This window comes from Hakea prostrata, chromosome 6, assembly GCF_041222555.1.
Source record: "Hakea prostrata isolate BN-2017 chromosome 6, UWA_Hpros_2, whole genome shotgun sequence".
In the NCBI taxonomy this organism is placed as follows: domain Eukaryota; kingdom Viridiplantae; phylum Streptophyta; class Magnoliopsida; order Proteales; family Proteaceae; genus Hakea; species Hakea prostrata.
The window spans coordinates 37,242,736-37,269,765 of record NC_142605.1 but is presented as its reverse complement, the minus strand read 5'-3'; the positions used below and the strand labels follow the sequence as shown (position 1 = coordinate 37,269,765).

General features: G+C 35.3%; 1 protein-coding gene across 2 annotated transcripts; it reads left to right on the top strand.

The window, feature by feature from the left end:
- Positions 1 to 3,333: 3,333 nt before the first annotated feature.
- LOC149013842 (uncharacterized) lies at positions 3,334 to 15,464 on the top strand. 2 transcript variants are annotated; one of them, XR_016173946.1, is made up of 7 exons: positions 3,334 to 3,779; positions 3,902 to 4,683; positions 8,344 to 8,402; positions 8,760 to 8,888; positions 10,706 to 10,841; positions 14,459 to 15,346; positions 15,428 to 15,464. XR_016173946.1 is itself a non-coding variant. In XM_089158664.1 (6 exons), the coding sequence occupies exons 2-6, from the start codon at positions 3,979 to 3,981 to the stop codon at positions 14,801 to 14,803; spliced, it is 1,374 nt and encodes a 457-aa protein (XP_089014790.1). In that variant the 5' UTR covers positions 3,334 to 3,779; positions 3,902 to 3,978; the 3' UTR covers positions 14,804 to 15,430. The 2 variants fall into 2 exon arrangements, 1 of the variants encoding a protein (XP_089014790.1); XM_089158664.1 differs by having other exon boundaries at positions 14,459 to 15,430.
- The last annotated feature ends 11,566 nt before the right edge of the window (positions 15,465 to 27,030 follow it).

The window sequence follows — 27,030 nt, the reverse complement described above, 5'->3', positions numbered from 1 at the left end:
CAACACCATTTTCAAATTCGGTATGGTTTTGGTTTATGTAGCATACTATCTATATGTACCGAATTACCGTACAAAATTTGATACCCTTATATCTAGGTTGAAATGGGCCCCAATTTAAGGCCTAGTCCATCTTGACATTACTCTTGGGTTGGGCCCAATTTAAGGTTTAGTCCAACTTGATATTACTCATGTGTTGGGGTTTAATTGTTAAGAGAAAAAATAAAAATAAACTTCAAATCAAGAGAGTTTATATTGAAGATATATTGTATGAAGATTATAAGTATATTGTTCTTATTCTTTATATATTGTAAGTCTAAATAGTTAAATTATTGACTAAAATACCATATTACACAATCGATACCACAAACACTCTTAAGTTGTAAGTGAATAAGATTATAATAATGGTTTTATTTTTTTATATACCAAAATTATACCGCATCATATACAGAACTGTACATTTTTCTTGTACCGATTTTATGTCGAAACCGTACCAAATCGTTCTTAAAAATATCATTTTCATATCGTATTGTATAAATTTAGTACGGTACGTTTTGATATAAAGGTTTAAAATTCAGTATCGTACTTACTGTATTGAATTAACGCCTTTAAATTGGACATTTTACATTCAATCTTAACAACCCCTTAACACATTTAGAAAGGAGGGAATTAATAATACTTTCATCAAAATAGTACAAAAGGACAATGAGTCACGATCCTCCACCCACATGGATTATAAATTTAATTCCAATTCACATGGAGGAATGGCTGCCAAGTGTTATTTTGAAAGACAATAATTTTTATTAAGCTTGACCACGGTACCTTGTGTTAAATCGCCGACACGGGGTGATTTTTCACCATGTCGCTAGGGGGCGACACGAAACCCCCCAACGACACTGACTTTACCAAAAGTCGGGGATATATCGCCGACTTATCTGTGATATATTGTTGACGGTCGATATATCGCCGTTGAATCACCGGAATCCATCGAATGCTCGAAAGAAGCACAGCTCGTCCATTGGGGGGCGCCATCCTTCTAAGCTTAGATCTCAGGCACTCGTAATCAGGATTCCCTTCGGTCCCATCTTTACAAGGCAGATTATCGATAACCTTGGAAGAAGATTTCAAGCAGTCTTCATCCGTTTGCAACAGTATATCGAATTCCATGGCTTTCTGAATCTGTAACCCCTTGCAACCAGGTTTCTCGCATTTCCTCAACCGGCAAATGCAATAGATCTCAACAGAGATACAAACGAAGGCGCATAATATAAGAAACCCTAATATGTAGTGAAGACGATGCGAAGAATCACCAGAATTTGTGTTGTTTGCCTTAGAGATCGTCTTCTTCAACTCAGTCTCAACTGTGCTAACGTGTGCCCTTCCGTAGACGAAGAAAGTGAAGATGAGAAGATCCAAATTGGTAGGAGTTTCTTCTTTCTTTGAACCTCATACACAACCTATCAGAGGCTGCGGCAGCGATAGCAAAAGAAGGTGAGAAGTTGGTACTCTCTAAGTCCGATGCAACGGAAAAATCGTTAGGTGAGAAGTTGGTACTTTCCACTTCATCCCACGCAACCCTGCACTCATCCGACGCTTCGTTTTCTTCGCACAACACTTCTGCTTCCATCACTTTCTTCTCTATCATCTCCGTTAGCTTCTTCTCTCTCATCCATGTTCCTATGTACTTTGCTACTGCCATCATTTCATCGACCGTGGTTGTCGCTCCACAACCTTTTGGCTTCCTACATCAAGAACGACGGTAAACGAGTAAGAATAAGAAACCTTATCGCAACTACAGAAAGAGGAAGGTTTCGGATCTCCAGTTGCCGGCGAGAAAAAAACTCTCAGAGTTATGGAAAGAGCCATTTCAGACAAGAAGCAACAGAGTGGATTTCAATCGAAATAGGGGTTCGATGAAACCAAAAGTCGGGCGACTTTTGGTGTCATGTCGCCCGAGTCGCCAGGGTCCGACACAGCGACATGTCGAACCTTGAGCTTGACTAACATAAATAAGCTTAATGGTGTTAAACCACCATTAACTATTATTTGTTATATCAAAATAATAAAAAACTAATTATTTTTAAATATTTTATTAACTCAATTAAATAATCCATCATCCCACTAAATAATGAGTTTATATTTCTCTCATCTCTTCTGAGACTCAAGACTCAAGAGTGACTCTCTCTCTCTAGTCTCTATTTATTAAAAAAATAAGAGAAAAAAAAAATTACTCTATTCAATGGCATGTAGTTCAAAAACATTGAGATTTCTTTTAAATTTTCTCTCATCTTTTCATTTGTTCTCTTTCTCTTCTTATTTTGAGAATATAAAAAGTTAAAAACATAATTTTTAACAATAACAAAAGGAAAAATATATTTGAATAAAAGCAGAGTAAATGACCAATTTTAAAGTTATCACATTTGCTTAGTGGTAGAAAGATGAGAGAGAATGTCAACTTGTTCTTTAAGTGGGACAAAAGATTGTAGTCAATGGTGGATTAGAGCGGTAAAAGCCAACCTCCCACAGGAAGTTCCTTGATTTGCATCCATCAAGCGGCACCTATATTAAGTAATATTCCCCCACCTTATATGGTTATATATAAACTCTTCAGATTCAAAAAAGAAAAAAAGTAATGTATAAATTTAATTACTTATTTTTGTAGAAAAGATATTTAACGGTGCCGTGGCTTAACGCCATTAAATTTATTTATGATGTCTAGTTTTAAAAAATAATTATACCTTTCAAAATAACATTTGAGAGCCATCCAGTCATGTGGGTTTGAAATTAAATCTACTCCATGTGGATGGAAGATCGGACTCACAGGGAATAGTGATCATTCTATTAAAATAATATAAAAAACCACAAATTGAATAATTTCTCAATTATGGGTCAAGGTCAATTATATATATATTTTTTTATTTTTGGTTTTTACAAGTAGATCACATCTCAGAACATGTTTGCCCTTCCGTTCTTTTTCTTTTGAAGAAAAGGTAAAAATGATGCTGTTGGATGAAAGAAGGCAAAGGTATTTTCGTAAAAAATTGGATTATCAGTGAAAAAAAAAAAATCAGCAATAACAAAAACTCTCACAATAGTCCAACAATTGAGGGTTTAAATATTACCAAAAAAAAATTTTGAGGGTTTAATCGGTTAATTTAGATATTAAAAAAGATAAATACAAATAATAAAAACTGATGTCTGAATTGAAATTACATGTTGTTTGACGAGGTATCTCTAATTTCTTTTCTGTCTTTTTCTCTTTCGCTGTGCCGTACACGTTCACGGTGCCAAAAATAACATTCCTGACAGTTTGGGCATTTTGACTTGCAGGTCACCTTCATCTCTGTTCATCCAATGTTTGATAATATTAAAAAAAATAATAATAAGTTCTCATCCATTGGGCGATGGTGCTTCACTTGCTTTTTTAATGGTATTCCATGTTCGTTGCCAGCATGGTTTGTGACTTTTTTCCCCCTTTTCTTACATAATCAAACAATCAAGGGCAGAAATTTGTTCACGAGCATGTGTAGATGAACATGTCTCCCTTTTTCATACCTTAATACCCTAAACCTTAATCAGAAATATTTCTTGTTCGAATATCCAAATCAAGTTTCCTTTCATCACTCACAGCTATCGTTCATTTTGTCTACCAAAAAAAAAAAGCTATCGTTCATTTTGTGGTTCATCAGCCCAAGTGTTCGTTGATTTGTCCAGCAATTTATTTCTGTAATTCCGATCGTTTTTCTCTTTTCTCAGCTACGAAATGCATGTATTCACCTCTGGTGAGTAATTTCTATCTTATCTGCTGTTGCTTTGTTTCCTTAACTGTTTGGGATCTGAGTTCTGTTAGTCGAGTTGAATTTCTTGTATCTGAATTTCAAATTTCTTTTTCTTGCTCCACAAGATCGTTCACTGAAGACGAGAACTCTAACTGGATCGTGGTTCTTAATCTCTGTTAACATGCTAGATTCATAGTGATTAATGTCGATTTTCTGCGGTCTTCCATTCCTTGAATGTGTATACTGCCTCGCTTGTGCGCGCTGGGCGTGGAAACGATGCCTACACACTGGCTGCCGTGACAGTGAAACCTGGGTCCTTGCGACAGCAGAGGAATTCGAGCCTGTTCCTCGCCTTTGCCGATCGATTCTTGCTGTCTACGAAGACGACCTTCGAAATCCACTTTGGGCTCCTCCAGGCGGATATGGAGTCGATCCTGATTGGGTAATTCTGCGTAAGACATATGCAGACACGCATGGCCACGTTCCCCCTTACTTAGTCTATGTTAGTCATGAGAAAGCTGATATTGTTCTCGCCATTAGAGGCCTTAATTTGGTAAAAGAAAGTGATTATGCTGTTCTATTGGACAACAGACTTGGGCAGAGAAAATTTGATGGTGGGTATGTCCACAATGGACTCTTGAAGGCAGCTGCACGCGTTCTGGAAGCAGAATGCGAGGTTCTTAGAGAGTTAGTGGAGAAGTACCCGAATTATACCTTAACCTTCACTGGACACTCTCTGGGGTCAGGAGTGGCTGCGTTGTTAACGATGGTGGTGGTGCACAATAGAGAAAAACTGGGTAACATAGACCGGAAAAGGATCAGGTGCTATGCATTTGCTCCTGCAAGGTGCATGTCGCTGAATTTGGCTGTCAGATATGCAGATGTCATAAATTCAGTTGTGCTCCAGGCAAGTTACTTTCTAATTTCTGCTGCTTCTGCAACAGTTGGATTGAACTTTGACTAACAAATCTGCCTGAAGTTCTAGTTAAGAAATTAGCCAAGTTGCCACTGGCAGATTTCTTTCCAAAGGTTTATTGATCTTCTGACATTGTATAGCATGCCACTAACAACATGAAGTCTAAGAGGTAACTAGATACTTATCTTCTCCAACCCCTAAAAATTAAAAAGAGAAATCAAAATTTCTTATGAGTAAGCAGTGATGATGGCATGTTTTGTCTTCTGTTCGTTTTCCCCAATTTCTTTTGGGGGATAAGCCGCAGTAATGAGATTCTATTCATGTAAATATAGAGTCTGTAAATTAACATAGCAGTTTGAGTGCCTACTCCTAAAACTCTTCTATCCACTTCTCCAAGTTATATGCATAGATAGTTTATTCTATATTGGGGCAGAAATATACTTGCATATGTATGCTCAGTCACTATATTTTCCATCATGGATTTATTTTCTTCCCAAAATCCAAGGTATTTTTCATAGTTTGTTTGCCTTTGTTCCAGAGTGATATTCAGCAACGTTGACAAAATTCATCCTTTTGGAGGTAAATTATGGTACTCCTTAATTCCCAGAAAATAATAACATACATCCTAGGAAATTATGCACAACACAAAGCATGCTAACCATGTGAAAACTTGACACTCAAAGCATTTTGCTCTCCAATCAGCTGCTGGAAACAACAACAATAAACTTGTCCCAACTAAATGGGGTCGGCTACATGGATTCTTGCCTTCCAATCAGTTCTGTTTGAGGTTATGCTAGATACAAGGCCTAAGCTATGCATATTCTTTCTCACCACTTCTCTGAAGGTTATCTTAGGTCTACCCCTTGCTCTTCTAATCCCTTCAATCTGGATTATATCGCTTCTTTGCAAGGGCATATATAGGTCTCCATTGAACTTGGCCGTGCCACCTCAAACGACTTTCTAATTCTCTCCCTAAATTAATGGGTTCACAATGTCAAGGCATGTTTGTATTGGTCATGAGTGGTGTTGGGCCAGTTTTAACACTGTATCAAAACCCTTTTTTTTAGATATCGTGTTGGTCAACTGTGCTTCCATGTACCTTGAAAATGCAGTGAATCTAAAGCCTTCTGCATGAAGTACTCATGGGGGGGGGGGGGTATAGTGCACAGACCATGATACAATAATAAAGTTTCCAATTTTGTTGGCAGTTGGTCATGGGTTTGAGTCTGGAGACAGGCTTCATGTGAAAACAGGGGTAAGCCTGCATACTGACCCTTCTCAGATCCCACAGTTGTGGGAGCCTTGGACTCATCTTTATTCATGGTAGGGGCATCATACGTCAAATTTGTGATCCAGTGAAAGCAGAAATGTCCATTGAAGTCACTGCTATTGGGATAGATATTCTTTTAATGTTCAGCATACCATAATATGTGCTTGAAGAGTTGAATTAGGGTAGTATTTTTAAGTAGACTCTTTTAAAATGTACTGCTAGGCTCCAATATTTTTTCCCCAAGATAATTTGGCATAAACGAGTAGATAGACCTGTTTATTACCATGATTTAGCAGAGTTCCATAAAGTCTAATCTTTATCTTTTAGTCCCAAAACAAATAACTGTGGTATAATCCACTTAGGTGAAGTTAACTGATAGGCTTCACTATGGAATGTCCAAGTCAAGGTACAAAGATAGGCTTTCAAATGTGAGAAATCTGGTTGAAGAACGCATCCAACTTAAGTTCCTTCCTGTTAAATAATTGATTCCCATCTTTACAATCACAGAAGCTGGAATAATGAGCGTGAAGATTGCTCCTGTTAAAATGTGTCATATGGTACAGTGTACCAAGGGATAATGGGATAATGTTGAGTTATATATTACTTATGATTCTTCAGCTTCAGACCCATATCCTTGGACTTCTCCTGAAAGATTTTTATTTTTGAACTTATAGAACCAATCTCAGCCTGAAATTCACTGAAAGGGTTTCAATTCAGGGAAAATATTGTCATGCTCATGAATTTGAGCATGAAAGGAAACTAAATTGTCACTTTCCTTTGTATACTTTGAATTGAATTCCGTTCAACTTGTTGTAGATCATTCTGATCCCTTTGTTTTGTGCTGTTTGACAGAATACATGTAACCGCTTCCATCTTTCTTGTGTTCTTCCTGCTCTTCCCTTAGTCAATCCAACGAAACATCACCACTGCTGGCATCCTCCTCAAAAGCCCAATCCCCAACAAATACTCCCAATTCCAGTCTATCCATTTGGATACCTTCTGTCTCACCATCGGAGTCATCCACATTGTTTAATGCAGCAGCATCCATGTCTCACGTGAACTTTGGTACTGATCTTTGCTGAAGTTTTTCAAACTCAGGCTGAAAGTCCTTTAGATCTTTGAAGACTTGACCATCGGATTCACTAGCACAAACTTCAGCTTCTCACTAAAAGATATGAGTTCTCTTGTATTCTTCATTTAACTCTCTGTTAACCGTTATGTCATCCATACTGGGTGGGACAAGAATGATGTCTTCAACAAATCTTGTCAAATTTGATTCAGCCACCACTACACACTGTTGTGTATTAGTGCTACTGCTGGGGATATTTTGGATACATAATTCTGGTTTACTAGTACTTTGTATAATGTTTTGTAGTTTGGTTTAGACTCTTTTCCCTTCTCTTGCTATTTTATATAATGCAGCACAGTATTCACAATTTGGGATTTTTGATCAAACCGTTAGTGTCTTCTTCTCTGACTTTCAGCTTCCTTTTCTTCCTCATCTTTCTTCCTTTGCTGTTACTGATTTCCCTATGTTCGGTTATGCTTCAATGAAAAAAGGAGTAACGAGGAGTTGAGAGTCTGAAGTGATTTGATCCACTTGAAGTCATTTCTCTTCAGGTTTTGGGTGATGCTTTAACCTTGTAGATGAGCCGATCGACTTTGCTGTTGGGTTAGCAACAGATTTGTTGCTGTTGGTGTAATTTCATGGTTGTTGCATGAGGTCCAGGAAAAAAGGTGGGGGTAGGGGGTTCCTGCAAGTTGAAATTAAAGAAGCAAATCAGCACATAGTTTGAATGGTGGTGTGGTTCTTGCATAATTTTATGGATCAATATCATTGGTGAAAGAGGTATCATGATAACCCCCTTTTCATAAACAAAAAGCACTTGTCAATCTAAGAATGATACCAAACACTGCTTTAACACCCTAAAAATTATGTTCCACTTACAAACTCAGTTATTAATTTGTGGACCTTCCTGCTAAAAAGCAATGAACGAATGACAGTTATCAGATAGTAGATAGCTAGATGTGATAATGTTTTCCTGGTCTTGGAGCAATTCCACTCTCCTACCTCCACCAGCATAAGAACAGCGGCAGGTTATTCAAATGATCCCAATCAATGCACTGTACCTTATTCAGACAGCATAGATGATTGTATAATACAGATCATCTAAGGAAGTCAGAAACATGTTGCTTGCTGGCTATGCAAGATTGGTGAAGCAGTTTCATACTGCTCTTATTTCTTTATCTTGTTATCCCCTCCAAATGTTCTTAACTTGTCTTTTCCTTACACTGTTTGTATTGCTGCTCTATGCATCGTTTCTACATAGTAATGCTTAAACATGCTTAAATTCTAACAGTTATTGACTTTACTGAACCAGGATGATTTCTTACCGAGAACTGCCACACCCTTGCAAGACATTTTCAAGTCAATTTTTTGGTAAAATGATAAGTTCCTTTGAGTCATCCTTTCATTTCTTTCTTGTTCAACAGCTTAATCTTTAATTCTTTAGAAAAAATTAAAAGACTAATCAGACTTCTAAGAAAGAATTCCTACATTGCTATCCTACTGGTGTATACCCCCCCCCCCCCCTGCAGTCATCTACTTGTCACTTTTTTGTTACTTAAAAAAATTACTTTGGTTATAGTGGTTTTCCAAGCAAAGTGCTAACAATAATATTAGGAATGGCTGCGTTTATTTCTGAGAACAGCAAATTGGTTGTGTTAATTTGGGTTTTACACCTCATGATGGTTTGTGTATTATTATGATAAGACAGGCCTTCTTTGTTTTGGACAGTTTACCATGCTTGCTGTGTCTAAGGTGTATGAGAGATACATGCATACCAGAGGAGAAGATGCTGAAGGACCCAAGACGGCTTTATGCACCTGGTCGCCTTTATCACATTGTTGAGAGGAAGCCCTTCAGGTATCTATATCTGCTTTACAAGTACAATTTTTCTGAATAGAATTGTGAACTTTAAATGGAAACGGGTGCATACTTTTAGTTTTGGTTATTGATAGAGCCTTGGGATCACAATATTATGCAATATTGGGAGAGGAATGATTTGCTAAATATATGGCGAACAACAGTTAGGGAAAGAAATCAGATCTGGTCCTGAGAAGGAGGTTGTTGAATAAAGAATGATTTGCAAAATATTGCAGAATATTTACTACTAAATAAGAGGGATTTGGGGACAGACAGAATATTGCAGAATATTTACTACTCGAATGAGAGAGACTTGGGGACAGGCAGAATATTGCAGAATATTTACTACTGAATGAGAGAGATTTGGGGGAGATTTGGGTTGATTAGGGGTTATAAATAGAGGTAAGATGTGAGTGGTAGTTAAGGATTTTTTATGTGAATGTTTGGGCAGTCGTAGGCTGAGGGGCAGCAATGTGCTGTGGGGGTGACTAGCACCATTGTAACAAGTTTATCATTGTTCTTCGTTATTCTATCAATTAAATTATTTCAGTTTTGCATTCCGATTCGTGGGTTTTTATCAGTTATCCCTTAAGGTATTGCGGGGTTACTTATTATCGATAAAGCAAATTTTTGTGGCTAGGAGTTATGAATGCATTGACATGGGTAGAGACATGCTAAGCGGGTTACTCTTATTTGCTATCCACACAACATCCAAGCCTTGTCCCAACTTAAGGGGATTGCTACATGGATTGAATAAGACACAAATAAGTTCCACGTAATCTTAATATAATTCTTCAACTAAAAATGGTCTTCCATCATAAACAATGTAGTGTTTATGATCCTGGAGAAAACACGTTGGTGCCTATTTACTCCACCTCCTGATATGTGGTCAACCAACATATGTAACCTGAGTTGTAAATGAGTGGGATTTCTTTTGGATGATTCATGGTCCAAAACCTGATACTTGCAAAAACTGTGATCCTGTTGCTGCATGGGCCTGTTTGAAAGAATTTGTAAAAGATAACTATTAAGATCTAGTAGAGAAGGGGATAAACTTCTAGCTCAGTTGCAGGTCTCCACTACCTAGTGGCAGTGATGTAAGTCCAGGAGTTGAGAGAATGGTTCATACCACCTACCCACATTGGCATATAGTAATAGTAGCATTGTTGGCAATAACTGGATCCACTGGGGGGCCCCGCAAGGGAACTAGGTCCAGCAGAGAACATGAGGCTTCCCATCTCTTCCTAGTTCCCGTTGGCATGCATCAACTCCTTTCTTTCTCCCTTATAATCAAGCATTAGTTTTATTATAAGGAAAGGCCAAAGATGCTATACATTTTGTTGCTGGGCAATTTGTATTGATGTCTGAAATAGCGCACTGCATGTGGCTGGGATAAAGCTTAGTGAAATTTGGGGACTACGCATTGTAGGGAAGAGGTCAATGCTAGTATCTGAGCCTCATCTTTTCTCATTTCTAGTTGCCTTTAGCACGTATGAAAGAAATATAGCTTTACAAAGGCAATCTTGTCAATGGTAGGCCTTACTTCCCTGTTGACTAGTGTCAAACTGCTACTCCACAACTTAATGAATTTTCTTTTAGTGGGAGAACTACACTTCCTTTTGTTGCTAATAAATGGAATTTCCCTTGGAGGAAGTGATTATCAATCACATGATGGGTGTCTCTCTTGGGATACTATCAAATGGTGAGTGTGTCACCCTTCAGATAAAATATTGTCTGAACAGATCATTTTATCATTCATTTGGATGATTATATCCACAGACACTGGAAGGGTGACTTATGCATGGATTTGGTTGCAGGATGGGGAGATATCCCCCAGTTGTAAGGACAGCAGTTCCTGTAGATGGGAGATTTGAGCACATTGTTCTCTCTTGCAATCTCACTGCTGACCATGCCATCATTTGGATACATAGAGAAGCTCAAAGGGCTCTGGATGTAAGTCTCTGACCTTTTTCTTTTCCAAGGTGCAACCTTCTATTTGGTGAACACAGATTTGGAACCATTTCTTCTCTACATCTTGATCTTTCTGAAATTCTATGGTGCTTTCTTCATCCTTTCGTTAGCTGATGCAATTAGTCAGTAGCATGCAATATAGAGAATTGGTGATTCCCCCCCCCCCCCCCCAAAACAGGGGTTTAATCAATTATTTTTGTTTAGTATTAGGACAATTTCCAGCTGGACTTCACAGGTTTATCAAAAATCACATTTGCTCCCTGCAGTTTTCAAAATTCAGCTGCAACCCTTGAGATCCAAAAATGCAAACTCATATTTGATCCCCCCAAGTTTTTGAAATTGTTACTGCGCCTCCTGAGATCCAAAAAGTTAACCAGAGCAATCACTCCGTTAAGTTGGGATGCTATCAACAATGACAGGTTGAGTACTTGTACAATCATTCCACGTCAAAAATGTTTTCACAAATACAAATTCCACCCAAAAAAAACAGACATTGGGAGGAGTTAAAAATTTTGAGGGGAAAAACTCCAATGAACACATCTGCGTACAAATTCGAGGAAAATATCCAAGGGAGGAATTAGTTATCAAACAGAATTATGTACCGCAAATGCTTCTGCGAAGTCTTTTAGGTGCTTTTCACCCATTAAAAAAAGTCAAGTCTTTGAGGTATTTACTAGTTTTGGGGTTTCTATTTTAAGGAAGCCATGAATAGTCAGATTTGGTCGGTGCTGAAAATTGAGGAGATGCAGTTTTTTGGATTTTCTTTATTTTGTGAACTCTTGCAGGTTTTGATAGATTAGGTTTTGGTAGAAGAAGAAGATGACATAAAGGAGGAGGGTTATTTTAGTTTTGAAACCGTGGCAGGTTTCTGATATACAAACTGGGGAAGAAGATACAGAATATTCACTGGTTTTCTTTTAAATTAATATAAAAATTTTAAGCAAAAGAGCATTCTGGTAAAAAAGAATTGTAATCTGATGGTTAACATCCCAAGTTGAAGGTGTGGTTGCTTTTCTTAATTCTTTAGTACCTCAAAATATGCTACTGCAACTTAGAAATCCTGAGGGATCAAACCTGATAAATCTCATGAGATCCGGCTCACGGTTGGTGGAAGTATGGAACTAGAGATTTTTTCTTATAAAAACACTATCTCTGTTTCACTGTCCCAATCTAACTCAACTACCGGTACTGTGATGGATTTTGTTTTGGTTTTTGTTTTTTTTTTTTGTTTTTTCTCATCTGTATATATTTTCCCCCCTCTTTAGGGGTAGTGTTTGGCATGCGTTCATGGGAGTTTGGCTTTAAATGACCATCTCCTTCCTCTACTTCTTCTCTTAATCCTCTGTTCCATCTCAAGTGTGTCCTCTAAAGATCTTCTCCACCTATATTCTTCTTCTCTCTTCTCATATTCTCTGTAACTGCATATCCCATATTTGTAGGGAGTGCAATCTTCAAAGATGGTCTATCAAATCCAAATCTCCTTCTTAGATATAGAATTTTTCTTAGCAGGTAGATTTATTTAAGGGGAGATTATTTTATGTATATGAGTCATTAACTGCCAATGTAAGGTTGCTTGATTGGTAAGACCAACATCTCGTAGTAAAGAGGTTGTGTATTCGACTCTTGCTAATAGCATATGTATTGTCCCCATCCCCTAATCCCCTAATATATAAAAAGTGCCATTGTACCATATATGAGTCTTAACCTTTGGTCTCGAGGAGATTCAAACTCTTGACTTCATACTACGTTTTCCTATATGAGTCTTAACCCTTGGTCTCGAGGAGATTTGAACTTTTGACTTCGTGCTATTAGACGTTGATGTTTGCCAATTAAACCAACCCCTTGGGGTCCTAAGTTTTTCTTGTTGTCTCTTAAATATTCGAACTCTTGATTTCATACTATGAGGCGTTGGTGTTTGTCAACTAAACCAACCCTTTGAGGTTCTAAAGTTTTCCTTGTTGTCTCTTAAATCTTTAGCGAACATCCAAGATACAAGCTAATTATTAGTTACCTAGGATTATTGCACTTGCTTTCCTTATCACTCTATCTTCCTTTAATAGAGTTTAGCATTGTCATTTGTTTATAAGATTCTTGTACCTTAAGGCTGCGTTTGTTTGCTGGAATAAAGGAGGGGTGGGAAAAAAATTTAAAAAGCAAAATTTTTCATTAAATCCCAAAAGTGTGGTTTGTTTGATTGGTGGGGGGGGTATGAAAGCTGGAAACAAGTTTCCTTAAATTAAGGTAGTTTGTCTGGTGAGGTGGCATGCCCCATGCCTTTTTTTTTTTTTGTAATTAGAAAGCAAAAAATGCCGAGACATCCCGTTCGCTTCGGCCATGGTGGAAGGCCATCCGACGCCAAATCGAGCCTTCCTGCTAGGAATCGGCTCGGTTAGCCCACCTGAAATAAACCGTACTGCCTTTTTAAAACCCTACAAAATATGTGTGGGAGTGAAAAAGTATAGGAAACAAAAAAGTAGAACCCACATTTAACACTTTTCCACAAAATCCATTATTTCCCTTTCCTTCTCCTCACCCCATTACATGCAAGGCCTATATGTTTTTTTCCCACCCCAGCTTTGCAAACAAACATGGCAGCCTAAGGGTAAATATCATTTACCTCCTCCCTTAGTTGACCAAATGGCCTTAGATGCCTTCTTAGTTGGATAATATTACTTACCTCCTCTTACTTGCCATTGAACATCTCCCTTCTTAACTTTTTCAGTTAAATTCTATTTTTACCGTTGGTTGGTTTTTTTTTTAAACCTACCTTAGTTAAAAATATGTTTTAGTTTAAACCCTAAATTACCCTCAAATGCTCTAGTAGTTAAACCTTTAAATTACCCTCAATCAATATTATTGTTAAAATGCAAAATAACTTTAATCACCTTAGTAGTTAAAATCCTAAATTATCTTCAAAATTCTAACAATAAAAATAATTGAGGATAATTTAGCTTTTAACTATTAAAGGAATTGAGGGTGTTTTGGGGTTTTAACTATTAGAGTAATTGAGGATAATTTGATGTTTAAACTAGTGGTTTGGGTTTTTTTATTTTATTTTTATTTTTACTTTGAAATTAATTAAATAAATGGTGAAAATAGAATTTAATTGAAAAAATTATTAGAATGGAGGTGTTTGTTATTTTTGCTAGATAAGTGATATTATCCAATTAAGAGGAAGTCCAAGTGCCATTTGGTCTACAAGAGGAGGAGGTAAGTGATGTTGAATCCGGATCATCACCCCTGACGGGGAGCACAGAGTTCTCCCCGATGGGTTTACCACCACAAATTCGGTGGGACCCACCGGTAAAAAATAATAAAAAATAAAAAAAAACCCTCCCATCACCCAACCCCTAGGTCCCCCTGTATTTATGGTGGTAAAGCCATCGGGGTGTACAAAGTGCTAGCCCAACGGGTAGCTGATCCGGACTCAGTGATGTTTACCCGAAAATTAATTATCTGCCTTAGTAATTTAATTTGGAGGGAATTTCTTGTACACCTCTTGAATTGAAGACAATACATTTGGTATCCTTGTAATTCTGAAAATTGGTTTCAAAACAAAACCCTGGTCTAAGACATGCAATGCATTCTCCTGAGTTCAGGTAATGATGGAGAAAGATCGGATAATGGAAATTCCTCCAAAACAGAGGATGGAGAGGCAGAAGACTCTAGCCAGAGAGCACAGTGAAGAGCATAAGGCAGCACTAAAGCGAGCAGTAACATTGGCAGTTCCACATGCTTACACAGCTCCCTCTTATGGAACTTTTGACGAACAGGTGTGTGATGTGAGTCCCACAAGCACCATTGTGGAAGCTCCTTCAGAAACATCCAGAAAAGCCAAGAAGAGGGAAAGCTGGGATGAATTGATTGAGCGTCTCTTTGACAAGGATGATTCTGGCCTCACGAGTCTTAAAAAGTCCCACAAACTTGATTCATTGATTCATTAGGAAGTTAAAAAAAAATTTGATTGAGAATTTGTCTGTGTGTAATATTCAATTAATTAATTGATTGATAGTTATTTTTTCAATATCTTGATTTAACTTGATCTCTTTTCTACTGGAAAGTGGTGTTGGGGAATAGATTTAGATAGTAGGAAAAAAAAAGTGTTCTTCATCTGTTCAAACTGCAGCAACTGTACTCTTGCTAGGGTTATGGCATCATCAAAATTACCATATTGCTCGGATGTTTCTTTTTTAACTCAAGTTTGAACTTTAAAAGATTGCCAGTGTCCCTCATTTTTTTTTATCAGATTCCTCAGAATATAAAAACATTTTCGTCCTAGATAATGGAACACGAAATTGACAACACAAAGTAATCTTTTTGTCATATATTTTGGGTTTTATATTTCAAGATAATCTTCTTACTCACGAAATTGACAACACAAATTTACAGGCATCAGAGTTTTGCTAGGAATTTGAGTCTGACAAGTTAACCTTGGTAACCAAGCAAACAAGGTTTCATCTTCATCACAAGCCTAAAGTTGTGATTGGGTATTTTTTTCTCTCTCTTTCTCTTTCTATTTTTTCCATATTCTTGGTGCTTCTTGGACATTTATCTAACATTTTGTTCAGATGAGCAATTCAGAGCCATAGAGCCACTGGAGATGATGGTGATTTCCAAAGAACATATTGCATTCTCCATGTTCGATGAAAGGTTCCTTTGATCCCTCCAGGTGATGTTATCATGTGCTATTGCGCAAAGTAAAGGCGCTTGAATAAAAGCAAAGATGGCAAGTAAAGCTTGCACTTCCAGAAAAAGGTAAGACAAGAAATTTCATGGCGTGTAAAGCTTGCACAGTTGCACTTTCCAGAAAAGGAAAGGCAAGAAATTTCACAGAGGATTTTGAATGGATTGAATGGAATCTTAAAACAATAATTGGTAGCATATTTATGAATCCAGAAGAGGTGCGAATTATTCCATTTATTCGGCTTAAACAGGTTAGTTCGTTTGCAATGCCGAGCAGGATTTGGATTTTGGAGCGTCGCTATGAATACCAATGTGGGAAAACACATCAACAATAGAAAAAGTCCATAATCTTCTTCATTTTTATATAGAAAAGTATATCCCATTACTATACTTACATTATTGGATGTTGGAACACATGAAAATATTCCTGCTTCATCTTTTTTTTATATTTTTTATCAGGGAAAAAGAATGTGAGCAGGTGACATGGTTCATGCGTCTAAATAGAGGACCATACATTTCTTGATTAGACCCTAATGAATGTGACAAGGTGACCTTTTTCGCATGCATGCCGATATAGAGGTTCACACAAATTTCTTGATTAGTATCTTAACTTAACTTTTACGTATCTATGTATCTTAATTTTAAGAACACCTTCGGATGATAATTTATGATTAAGAGAGGAAGATACAACTTAAATGTACGTAAAAGTTATTATTATTATGATAGGGAATCAATTAGGCATCACTATCAATCATGACCAATGTCTATATGAATTTGCCATCCTATTTTTCTATCAATACCTAAACCAAACGTGTACCTATGGGTATGATTGTATAAAATTTCTGTTTTTTTTTTTTGGTTTTTTTTTCATTGATTTTTTTTTCTTCTCCCCTTTTAAAAGGATAGAGAGGTGATGGCATGGAAAAGTTTTTTATTTTGATTTTAAAGAATAATTAAAAGGTTGTGAACTTTTTTGTCTTATTTATTTTTCACCCTTACTAGGTTGCAAGTTTCACCTGCAAATAACAAACCCTCCCCTGCCGACTTTTCCGTCCCCCCTAAATTTTTTACCTTTCCCGTTTCCCCTTATTTAAAACCTGATTACTTCTCCTTTTTTTTTTTTTAAAAAATTTCAAACATTAAAAACCCAGTAACGTGTTTAATTATCAACTATCCTTTTTCTCTTTTTAATTTTACTTGATAGTGTACCTTTTTTTTTTTTTTAATTCTCTTTTATTTTCGTTCCATCATATGGTTTTTTTTAATTGTTTGATAAATTTTTTGGGTTGGGGTTGTAATTTAGGTTTCTAGGTGTTTTATTTCCAACTTATCTTAATTGAGGGTAATTTAGGATTATGTTTGCGGTAATTTGGGGTCTTAGAAATGTTTAGTGGAAAAATGGGGGGGTTTTTTTTTTTTGGGGGTGTGATATCGGGGGGTGTTTATATATATATATATATATATATATATATATATATATATATATATATATATATATATATTTATTTATTTATTTATTTATTTATTTATTTATTTATGGGCTCCACATAATTTGTAGTTGTAAAGCCGTTGAGGGAGCACATAGTGTTCCCAGTCAGGGGAGAAGACCCACACTCTATATATAGGACCACATACATTAATAAACTTCACAACTTTCTATGAGTTGACAAATTTTATCAAGTCAAATTCTCATGCACGTGCTTTTTATATGTATTGAAGTTTTATTTTATTCTATTTTATCACAAGGATTGTAAAGTTTGATCGTCGATTAAGATGAAAGAGATCAGGGTTTTCACGGTGTTGCCTCGTGGGTATCTAGTTGTGTTCATAATTAATTTAATCATAATCCTTTGATGTGACTCACGTTGTAGTTTTTATGGATTTATTTTAAATTTTAAATTTTCATTTTGCGTATGATTAGGTCTTTTCCTAAAAGACACCTAAGTGGCCATTAGGTGTCTCTTATGAAAGGCAAGTTTTAAAGGAGAGACATGTCTTTTGGAAACATATCTAAGTGATGTCCATTACTCTCCTATATAAAGGTGCATAGGAGGGGTTGTTTGTTTAAGGCAAACATTGTTTTAAAATATTTTTTCCTTTAACCCTTGTTGTCAAAATGAATTGGTGAATGTAGTTTTATGGATCCCTTAGTCCATCAATTACGGAGTGCACCGTCTATGATGCAGGGGTTGATTGATTTTAAGAGTGAAAACGCACTTAGAACTCGTGTGCACTATTTGGGGCGTTTAAATACCTTAAAGAAAGTTTCGGTTACCACCGGCACATCTCAACTCCGCCAGATCTTGTTCGTGTATAACCAGACAGATGTGCACAAAAAGATCGTTCATCCCATTTAAAACAAGATAAGCTCTTGTAATTGGGCAATACGGTATAGGGACAGCCAGCCTGGCCCATATAGAACCCCAACTGTGGTGTTGGCCCATAAATCCTCAGTAAAGTGCTTCTTACTCACCAAATTCACAAGATAAAATTTGAGTCTGGCAACTTAACCTTGGTAACCAAGCAAACAAGTTTTCATCTTCATCACAAGCCCAAAATTGTGATCGGGTGTTCTTTTTGGTTTAGTTATTCTGGTTGATTTTTCCAGATACATCTAATAGTTTTGAGTTTACTTCCCCACCTTATAGCGCGTAGACCTGTAAATGGATAGTCAAAATATGCCTCTAAATACACATTCGTATTCGTTTAAAGGTGTCCGTATCCGAAAACTTTCTAACTAGAAAATATTTGTATCCGTCTGATAAGCAACCATATTCGAATTCAGATAATTGCTCATCGGATAGGATCATACCTGGATATAGTTAAAGTATTCAACATTTTTTTCTCTAAAAATTGATGATAATCAGATTTGGAAACCAATAATCGGTAACTGGATAATCAGAAATTGGAAATTATCCTGTTAGAGTAAAGCATTAAACATTCTTTCTCTTAAAAATGGCTGATACTCAAAAACTGCTTAGCAACATTTGGACAGGTGGCTAATGTTGGGGTAAACTAGAAAAGTTTGGGTAGAGCCGGATCTAAGTGTTGGCTAGGCAAGTGTCTTGTACTAAGATGAGTAGTTATGAACCCGTAGACCATCCCCATGGGGGTGGTGAAGGAAGGGCCCCAATTGGTAGAAAAAACCCACAACCCTTTGGGGTTATCCTGCGCTTGGAAGAAGAAGTAGAAAAAGCCGATACTCAGATTCGAAAATCGGTAATCGGTAATTAGAAATAAAAAAAAAAAAAATGACAATCACCAATCAATAATCGGATAGCTTATTGGATCGGATTATTATTAAATATTCGATAAAGTTTCAGATTTGAATTCGGATGCCATCTCTAAATTTCTGCTCTATTCAAATTCGGATTTGGATTCGAGCGGTGTTTGAGCTGAATCATCCGATTCTGGATTTTTCGGAGGAGAGGGGGTGGAATTTTGGGAAAAGATATGGGTGAAGGGAGAAGCTCCTCACCCATCTGGTTGGATCACTTAAGGGATCTAGTTCAACTAAGTTTCTAAGAAATTTAGTGGAGATTCTGAAATTAGAGATTCAATTTTTAAGTTTGAATTTGATTTGGAAAAGAATATTGGTCAAAAAGGGATACAGTACATTCACAAATCACGCCACCAATAATAGGATGATCCTCTTGGATAAATTATAACTTGAATGAAAGAGAAATCTCTAGATAATTTACCCATATGATGATATTTTGGCCCATTAATTATTAAAATTTGAATAAATAAAGAAAAAAAAGTTAACAGTGGTTTTTTTTATATTTTGAAAAAAAAATGGATTGTTGGCAGTTTTATATATTGTCACTTTAGTGAACAATCCCGAATTGAGGCCCGACTTAAGTGGGCGCCATAAAAAACTCTTAATAAAATGAGCTTTCGAGCAATCATAAGTGAGATGCCGAAAACATGGATTAAGCCAATTGCTTTTCTATATACAATGGATTTTAGACGAGGCAATAACCCTAACATGTAATTCACTTTTATCCAAAAGAAGTAATTTGATGGCTACTTAGGTGATGAATGAAAGAATTCCGATGACCTCTCTGTCGAGACTACACATCCTGTGTGGGGCCCATATGAAATTTATTAATGATGTTTTTATTATATTCAAACTGGACCCTACATAGAATATGTGATTCAAAAAAATTAGGGGAGCACTGTATGGTGAAGTGATCTTAAACTTAGATTGAAAACTCTTGTGGTGTATAGGTCACTAGTCTACCAAACTACTATACTATGAAAAGCAATTTTGGCAAACATATCAAAAATTGCAAGAACCTAAACTTTCCATATTCTTCTTCATTTATATATGGAAAAGTATATCCAGTTACTATACTTGCATTATTAGATGTTGAAATACATAGAAATATTCCTTCTTCAGCTTTTCTTCTGATAAATCCTTTATTTCTTATTTGGGAAAAAGAATGTGAGCAGGTGACACAGTTCATGTGTTTACATATGGGACCACTCTTATAATGAATTCAATATTTATTAACTAAAAGCATGTAAGAAGGTGACATTTTTCATATGCACGCCGTCATCGAGGGTCACACAAACTTCTTATGGTTTTAAAAAATCATGAAAATTTTTAGTCCCATCCCTTGAATTGCTCTAAAAATTCATGTAATCATTTCTAGAGTTATTCAATTTATCAGTCAAACCCTTTATTATTATTAACACGGTTAGTTCATTAGCTTTTTTATATGTATATTTTTAATATTATCTCCATATCTTAACTTTAAAACACAATTCGTGAAACGTATCTTTTAAATATTTTATAAAATAATTTATGAATGAAGGAGGAAGATATCGCAAGCCTAAAAACCGGCAAAAAAAATTAGTATTTTTGTATAAATTTTTGGTTTTTAACTTATTTTCATTAATTTTCCCCCTCTTTCATGGGGTTTGGGAGGAGATTGCGAGGAACAAATCTTTATTTTTGTTTGAAAAAAAAAAATTATAGGTTGCAAAGTTTTTGTCTTTATCTTTGTTTTTTTCTTTGTCCCCTTCTCTAACGAAACCTATCACATATTTGGTTGAGTTGAGATCTTTCATCTTTCTACTGTATATTTAAGAAGGTAATCTATCTCTAGTCTATCTTATTAGTGTTTAGAATTGTGCCCTTCTCTTAAATGTTTATATACACAGGGAGCACAATTCCCTACTTGTAGGAGTAAAAAATTAAGATTCTAACTAAGTTCGATTAAATGAAAAAACAAAATGACTAATTTGTATGCTTATAAATAGGACCACACACATTAATAAACTTCATTACTTTATATGAACTAATAAATTTTATCAAGTCAAATTCTCATGATCATGCATTCTTATATGTAGTGAAGTTTTCTTTTTTATTTACTTCTTTGTTTAATATATATGTTGTGAGATGAACATATGGAATAATGAACAAAAGAGGGGATAGTGATCTCGTGATCTCTCATGAAAGGACAAGCTAGGTTCCCTCCACTGTGGTATGTGGAGAGGACAGACAACACATGCCTACATAGTACTCTTCGAATTTACTTTAAGTCATATGCGCATTAATTGTACATGACAGTCAAACAAAATTTTAGATTGTCAGATCCGAAATTTCAGTCGAGTTTTGATCAGACGGACTTAAAAATATCACATGACGGTCTTGTGTATTTAATCCGCAGGACTGAAGCAAGATCCAGTAATCTTGAGGAATTATCTTTGGTTTCATGACCTTCATCACTATTAATTAAAAAAAAAACAAAATTTATTATTTATTTCTTCAGCAAAGATTCCAGACTTCTGTGCAGATTATTCAGAGTTCATTTTGTCTTTTTTTTTTGTTAGTTTTAGCATGAATATGGAAATGTGCAGAGAACCAGGTAAAATTGTCTCTTCTTTGGAGTAATAATTATATCTTCTCATGTTATGTATGATGGTACTTTCATCTTCTGATCAAGTGGTTGGATGGTGCATATGAAAGTTTTATTGGTTACCCAAAAAAAAAATTTTAATTTTCTTTGGATCCATTTACTTTTGATTTTAACAAATTAAAATTTACCTGTAAAATATATTATTATTAAAATATAATATAAAATATGTTTTTTTTCCTAATTGGTAATTTTTTGTACATGGGATAACTATTTTATATAAATCGAGTTTAGCCGTGGAGAACTCTTGGATCTTATATTACAAGACATTGATCTTTGTTAGTGGGGCCAAACCCACATATCTTCAAGTCTAAATTTGAATTTTCAATGGGATTGATTATTGATATAATATTTTGGAAATAAATTCCAATGGAATTGATTATCTTGTTTTGAAGCAAGAAGTCGCGACAGTAGTTAAAGAGTTTTGTTTTTCTAGTTTGGCTTTCTTTTTGAGTGTCACGCTGTATGTTGCCGCAAGAGAAGAAAAAACAAGAGAACAAAAAGAAGCAATAAGACTTCGGTTGCCCAAAGTCACTCATCTACTACAACTTAAGTTCTACTCTTTTGATTTTTTAGTGGAATTGAGATTTATTCAAAACAATGAAACTTTGATTTAATTTCTTGTGAAATAACTCAAATGCTGTATTGGAAGATTTTTTTCTTTTTCTTCTTGGTGCATAAATTTCTCATATTTCAAGCAGCTAAATAAAACCACAGAAGACTAAAACTTTCAGGCTTGACTTCAGTGTTGCATAATTAATGCGCAGCCCTATGCTACGAACTATCGAAATCTCGACCGTCCGTTTCTCAAAAGTGTGAAAACACATTTTTCAAAAGTGAACGGTTGAAACCTCGCTGCAGGTTCTGTGTATCAAGTACTGCACATTAATTACACAGCATCCAAATAATTTCGAAGACTTTCTGACATTTGAATTGTTTAGAGTAAAATCATGAGTTGCCGTAATGATGTTAACAACAAAACAAGGATTGGAGAAACTAGTGAAATTTTGAACAGCTTCCTTACATCACTAACAACAATAACAACAAAATAGGGATTAGAAAAATTAATCAAATGAAGCTTAACTTCTTCTACCAAGAAAGAAGAAAAGAAAAAAAGAAAGAAAAAAAAAAATGAAAGAAACCCTAACGAGTAACGACTGACATGGTTTTCAACACCTTTTAGGTCACATGCTATCATGCTCGAGTTGAGTGCACAATTACTTAAAATTGTCCTTTGTTGCAATAAACTTTACAAGTTTACATATCAAAGAATTTTTTTTACGTACTCCAATAACATCAAAGGCCACAAGTCATATTAATAAATCAAAGTGACAAGCACATGAAACCAAACGTGTCACGTGCTAAGGTTTGATTTTATATGAAAAGTTAGGTAAGGTTTGATTTATATTAAGGATGTAAGGACAAATCTCAAGGGGCCATAAAAGTTTATGGCTTTTTTTGTTTTCGTCTGTATCATTACATTTCTCCATTTATTTATTTTGGGTTTCGATTGGTTGTTTGTTTGATATATTTGTTTGGTTATTTGAAAATTTTGTCAATTTATAATATTTAATCATCATTATCAAAAAAAATATATATTTAATTATCAAAAGTCAACAAGGCTCAATTCCATCATAAATTTTCAAAATCGCATTATAAATGAGAGAGAAATAAAGGTCAAGTGAAAACAAATCTGATCCCATCAGGCAGGCAAGTCTTCTTAATTGTTATTTGTTGATATATGTAAAGATTGTCGGCATGTTTATGATACAAGTAGCAATCTTTTATATAGAGACAGCAAGATTAAAGAGGTTTTAGATGAACTTAGATCACCTTCTATTTCTTTGATGAGGGCGTGTTGATTAGGAAATAATCTCCATTTTGCAAGACTTTTTTTAGTGACAACGAGGGATCCCCCAATTTCTTTTTGTTATTGTTGACAAACTGACTATTCGTTTGTGTTCATTTCAATTTTGGTGGGAGTGTTAATCTTGGTTGACATGAATTAAATGGGTCATTGAAGTAAGCAACGGTAATTAATATGTATGTGTATGCAGAGTCTACAAACTGTAGGAGAGGCGCAAATGTAGCGAGAAAATGGGAAGAACAAAACTCTAGAAATTTACACCAATTTTATCCACAATTAAAATTCAGCAAGGCTGAAATAGGTTTCTTGAAGGTTTTCTAGGGGTGGAGAAAGCCTGGAATCTTTCACTTTTGCAGGCTTAGCAAAGAGAAAGATGAAAACGAAGAAGACAGGTCATCAACTCGGATTTTTGGGTTTGTGGGTTCAGTCCGGATAAATATAATTTTTTTTAATCTTAACTGTTGAATCAATATAATCCACATGGCACACTTAGAGAGCTCATTGAGCACTTCTTGGGAGATATTCTTCCTAAACACGAGCAAACCCACAAATTTGAGTGGAGTTCGTGTAAGACCCAAGCCACTGAGGGTCTAACCCTTTTCTTTTATGTTAATAATCAAATGTGGGTTCTACACCAAGTCTGCAGTGATTTTAACCATTTTATTTCATATTATTATACAAATGTGGGTTCCCCTCTTTTGTTCTTATCCTAGGTTTTGTTGTATGACAATCTTAAATGTATAACACTCCAATTAAAATGGATATAGATTAAAGAGTTTTAACACTTTACGCTGTATTTGTTTTTGCTTGCTAAAATAAAGGTGAGGTTATAAAACATTTGAAAAAACAAAATTTTTCATTAAATCTCAAAAGTATGGTTTGTTTGGTTGATGGGATAGAAAATCTGGAGACAAGTTCCTTAATTTTAGAAAGCTTGTCTAGTAAAGTTTGCAGCTAACTTTTTCACTTCATGTTTTTTCAAAACCCTACAAAATATTAAAAAAATGATAATAAATAAAACTCATATTTAACATTTTTCTACAAATTTTTTTCCCTCCTTATCTCTCGCCCCAATTACATACACATGAGGCTCATATATGTTTTTTTTCACTATCATTTTCCCACCTCTCCTTTGCAACAAACCAAACGCAAGCTAATTAGGGAATATCCGACATCGAATTTTTTTTAAAATTGAATTAAAAAAAGTTGATCCCTTGTCTCCCAACCTAATTTGTACGTCGGCTATTATAAAATAAAGCCTAGCTAGGAGAAGCTAGCTTTAATCGAGGCAGCAACGTGAGCTTGCTAAGGTTTTAATTTATTTATTTACACATCAAATATTCTATAAAATTATGTACAAGTTGACTACAAGAATGACAAGAGCAAAACCATCTTCTCATTAAAATGAAAATGACATGTTTTAATATATATATTTTTTTATTTTTTTTGGGTAGAAATGTATGTAGATGTCTCATGACATGAATGAGTTAATTTACATAGTATTTGAATAGTATTTGAATAAGGACAATACAATGGCGGCTATGATGAAAAAGATGGATCTGGCAAAGGAAAGAAAGGATGGTGCACCACCCAGTGTTGGCATTCATTGGCAAAATAACAAAAAACGAAAACCAAGAAAATTTAATTTATGACTTAGAGAACAGATAAAATACTAGATTACTAGATTCATATATATCCAATGGCATTTACAAAAGATTGATTCACCATTGAATTTTCATTGAAAAAAAGATGTCTTCTTATGGAAGTACTGAGGTTTGCAGGTTTTGTTCCTCTATTCATATAGGTCTGTGTTCCACTCATATTTTTCTATCAATATTATTAATAGTATTGAGAATAGATCAACTTCTGAATGTTAGTACAATATGCCAAAGATGAGACATTTAGTGAGATATACGTTAGGCCCACCACCATCATGTTGTAGATAAAATATATCAACCACTTGCACAATAGAGTAGCTAATTACAAGACATCCTAAGCACTGGCAAGCGATCTGGCTCGTTTTGGTTACTTTGCAATACTTTCGAATATTGTATAGCATCGAGGAATTCTTTCAGCGTCAGATTTGGTCCAGTGGAGAATGCCCTATCTGTGTATGTGGTGGGGTGTGTTCATCCATAGTGGATCCCTCTGTGTCTTTTGAAAGAAATTCCACATTACTGTCTTATTTCAGCAATCTTGGAGCGCGACCTTAGATAGTTGACTCTGCTTGCATCTGTGTTTACTTTTGACATTATTTCACCTCGATAGATAACAAAGGAAGTTCATCTACTTGATTGTACTTTGACGTCTTTTGCATCATGAAAGCTCTACGTCTAAATTGTCGAGATATTGGTCATCCTTCAACACGTAAGGAGCTGCATGCTTTAATCAGACGACATCACCCTAGTTTGATTTTTATTTCGGAATTAAAATAAAAAAGTGTTTGTATCTTTGTTTTCATCACTTCATCCTCACACCGCCACATAACCACGCCGGAAGTATAGCCCTTTTCTAGAACAACAGGGTTCTAGTGGATGTTATTTAGAAATCAAACTGGTGCATTCACGTACAAGTTTCCTTTGAAGCAATTGACACAACTATGAATCTGAGATCTATAGCTTCTTGCCAAAATATGTGGTTCATCCAAAGAAAGACATGAATCTGAATCCTCTCCTTGGAGGAGTTCTCCAGACTACAATGGTGCTCAGTAAATTATAAAATTCAGCCATGTAAAATTTTTATAATTTAAGAGATCTAGCAAATTCAATAAATACCATTAGATTGAAATATTATACATAATTATATCCTATATTCATTGGGCATTCATTAAATGATTCACTCCAAAAGAGAAGCCAAATAAAAAAAAGACATACAAGGATATAGATGCATCCATCATCTTTATTTTGTGAATTCTGGTCTTATTCTCATGATGTCTGCTCTATCCTGTCCCTAAAAAGAAAAGAAAAGTGGGTTTTTGGCTGTTCAATAGCCAACCAAAGTTGAAACTAAGGTTCTCTCATTGAAATGGCAAATGGAAAGTGGTTAGTTTTCATTTTTCAGACTCCTGAGCTTGACTATATGTAATACATATGTGAAGTTGTGAACTCCACTCCCTTTTTTTCTCAACACAGAAGCCTCACGGGAAGTGTTTTTTTCCTTTTCTTTTATGAATGAAACTACCAAGTATAATTCATATCAATGTCAGTAATATGATTGATGCAGATAGATATCAATATCGATGGTGACCAATACCTTATAGATGAATGAACCAAAATGAAAAAGAGAAAGGAATTTTATTCAAAGAAGATTAGTTTTAGGAGCAAATCTCTGAATGTAGACTTTTTTATGATGGTTATGTGATGAATTAAGTAACACGGCCAGTGACATTTCACACCCAAAACCAGAAAACAAGTTTTAGACCAAACTCCATTAATGTGGTAATGGTAGTCTCATTAATAGTTTAATAAATGCAAATGTTTGGCATGTTTGATGTATGGTGACATTTCACATTTTCGTCCTTAGTGTCTTGCCTCACTCATAATGGTATAACAAATAAAATGTTGGCAACCATAGACCTTGTTTTATTTATTTATTTACTCAAATGGTCCTTTTAAGAACCTAACTCTCTGACTATAAAAAGAAAAACAATCCTTCCAAGAAAGGAGATCAAACACTTAAATGATAATGTATTTTACCC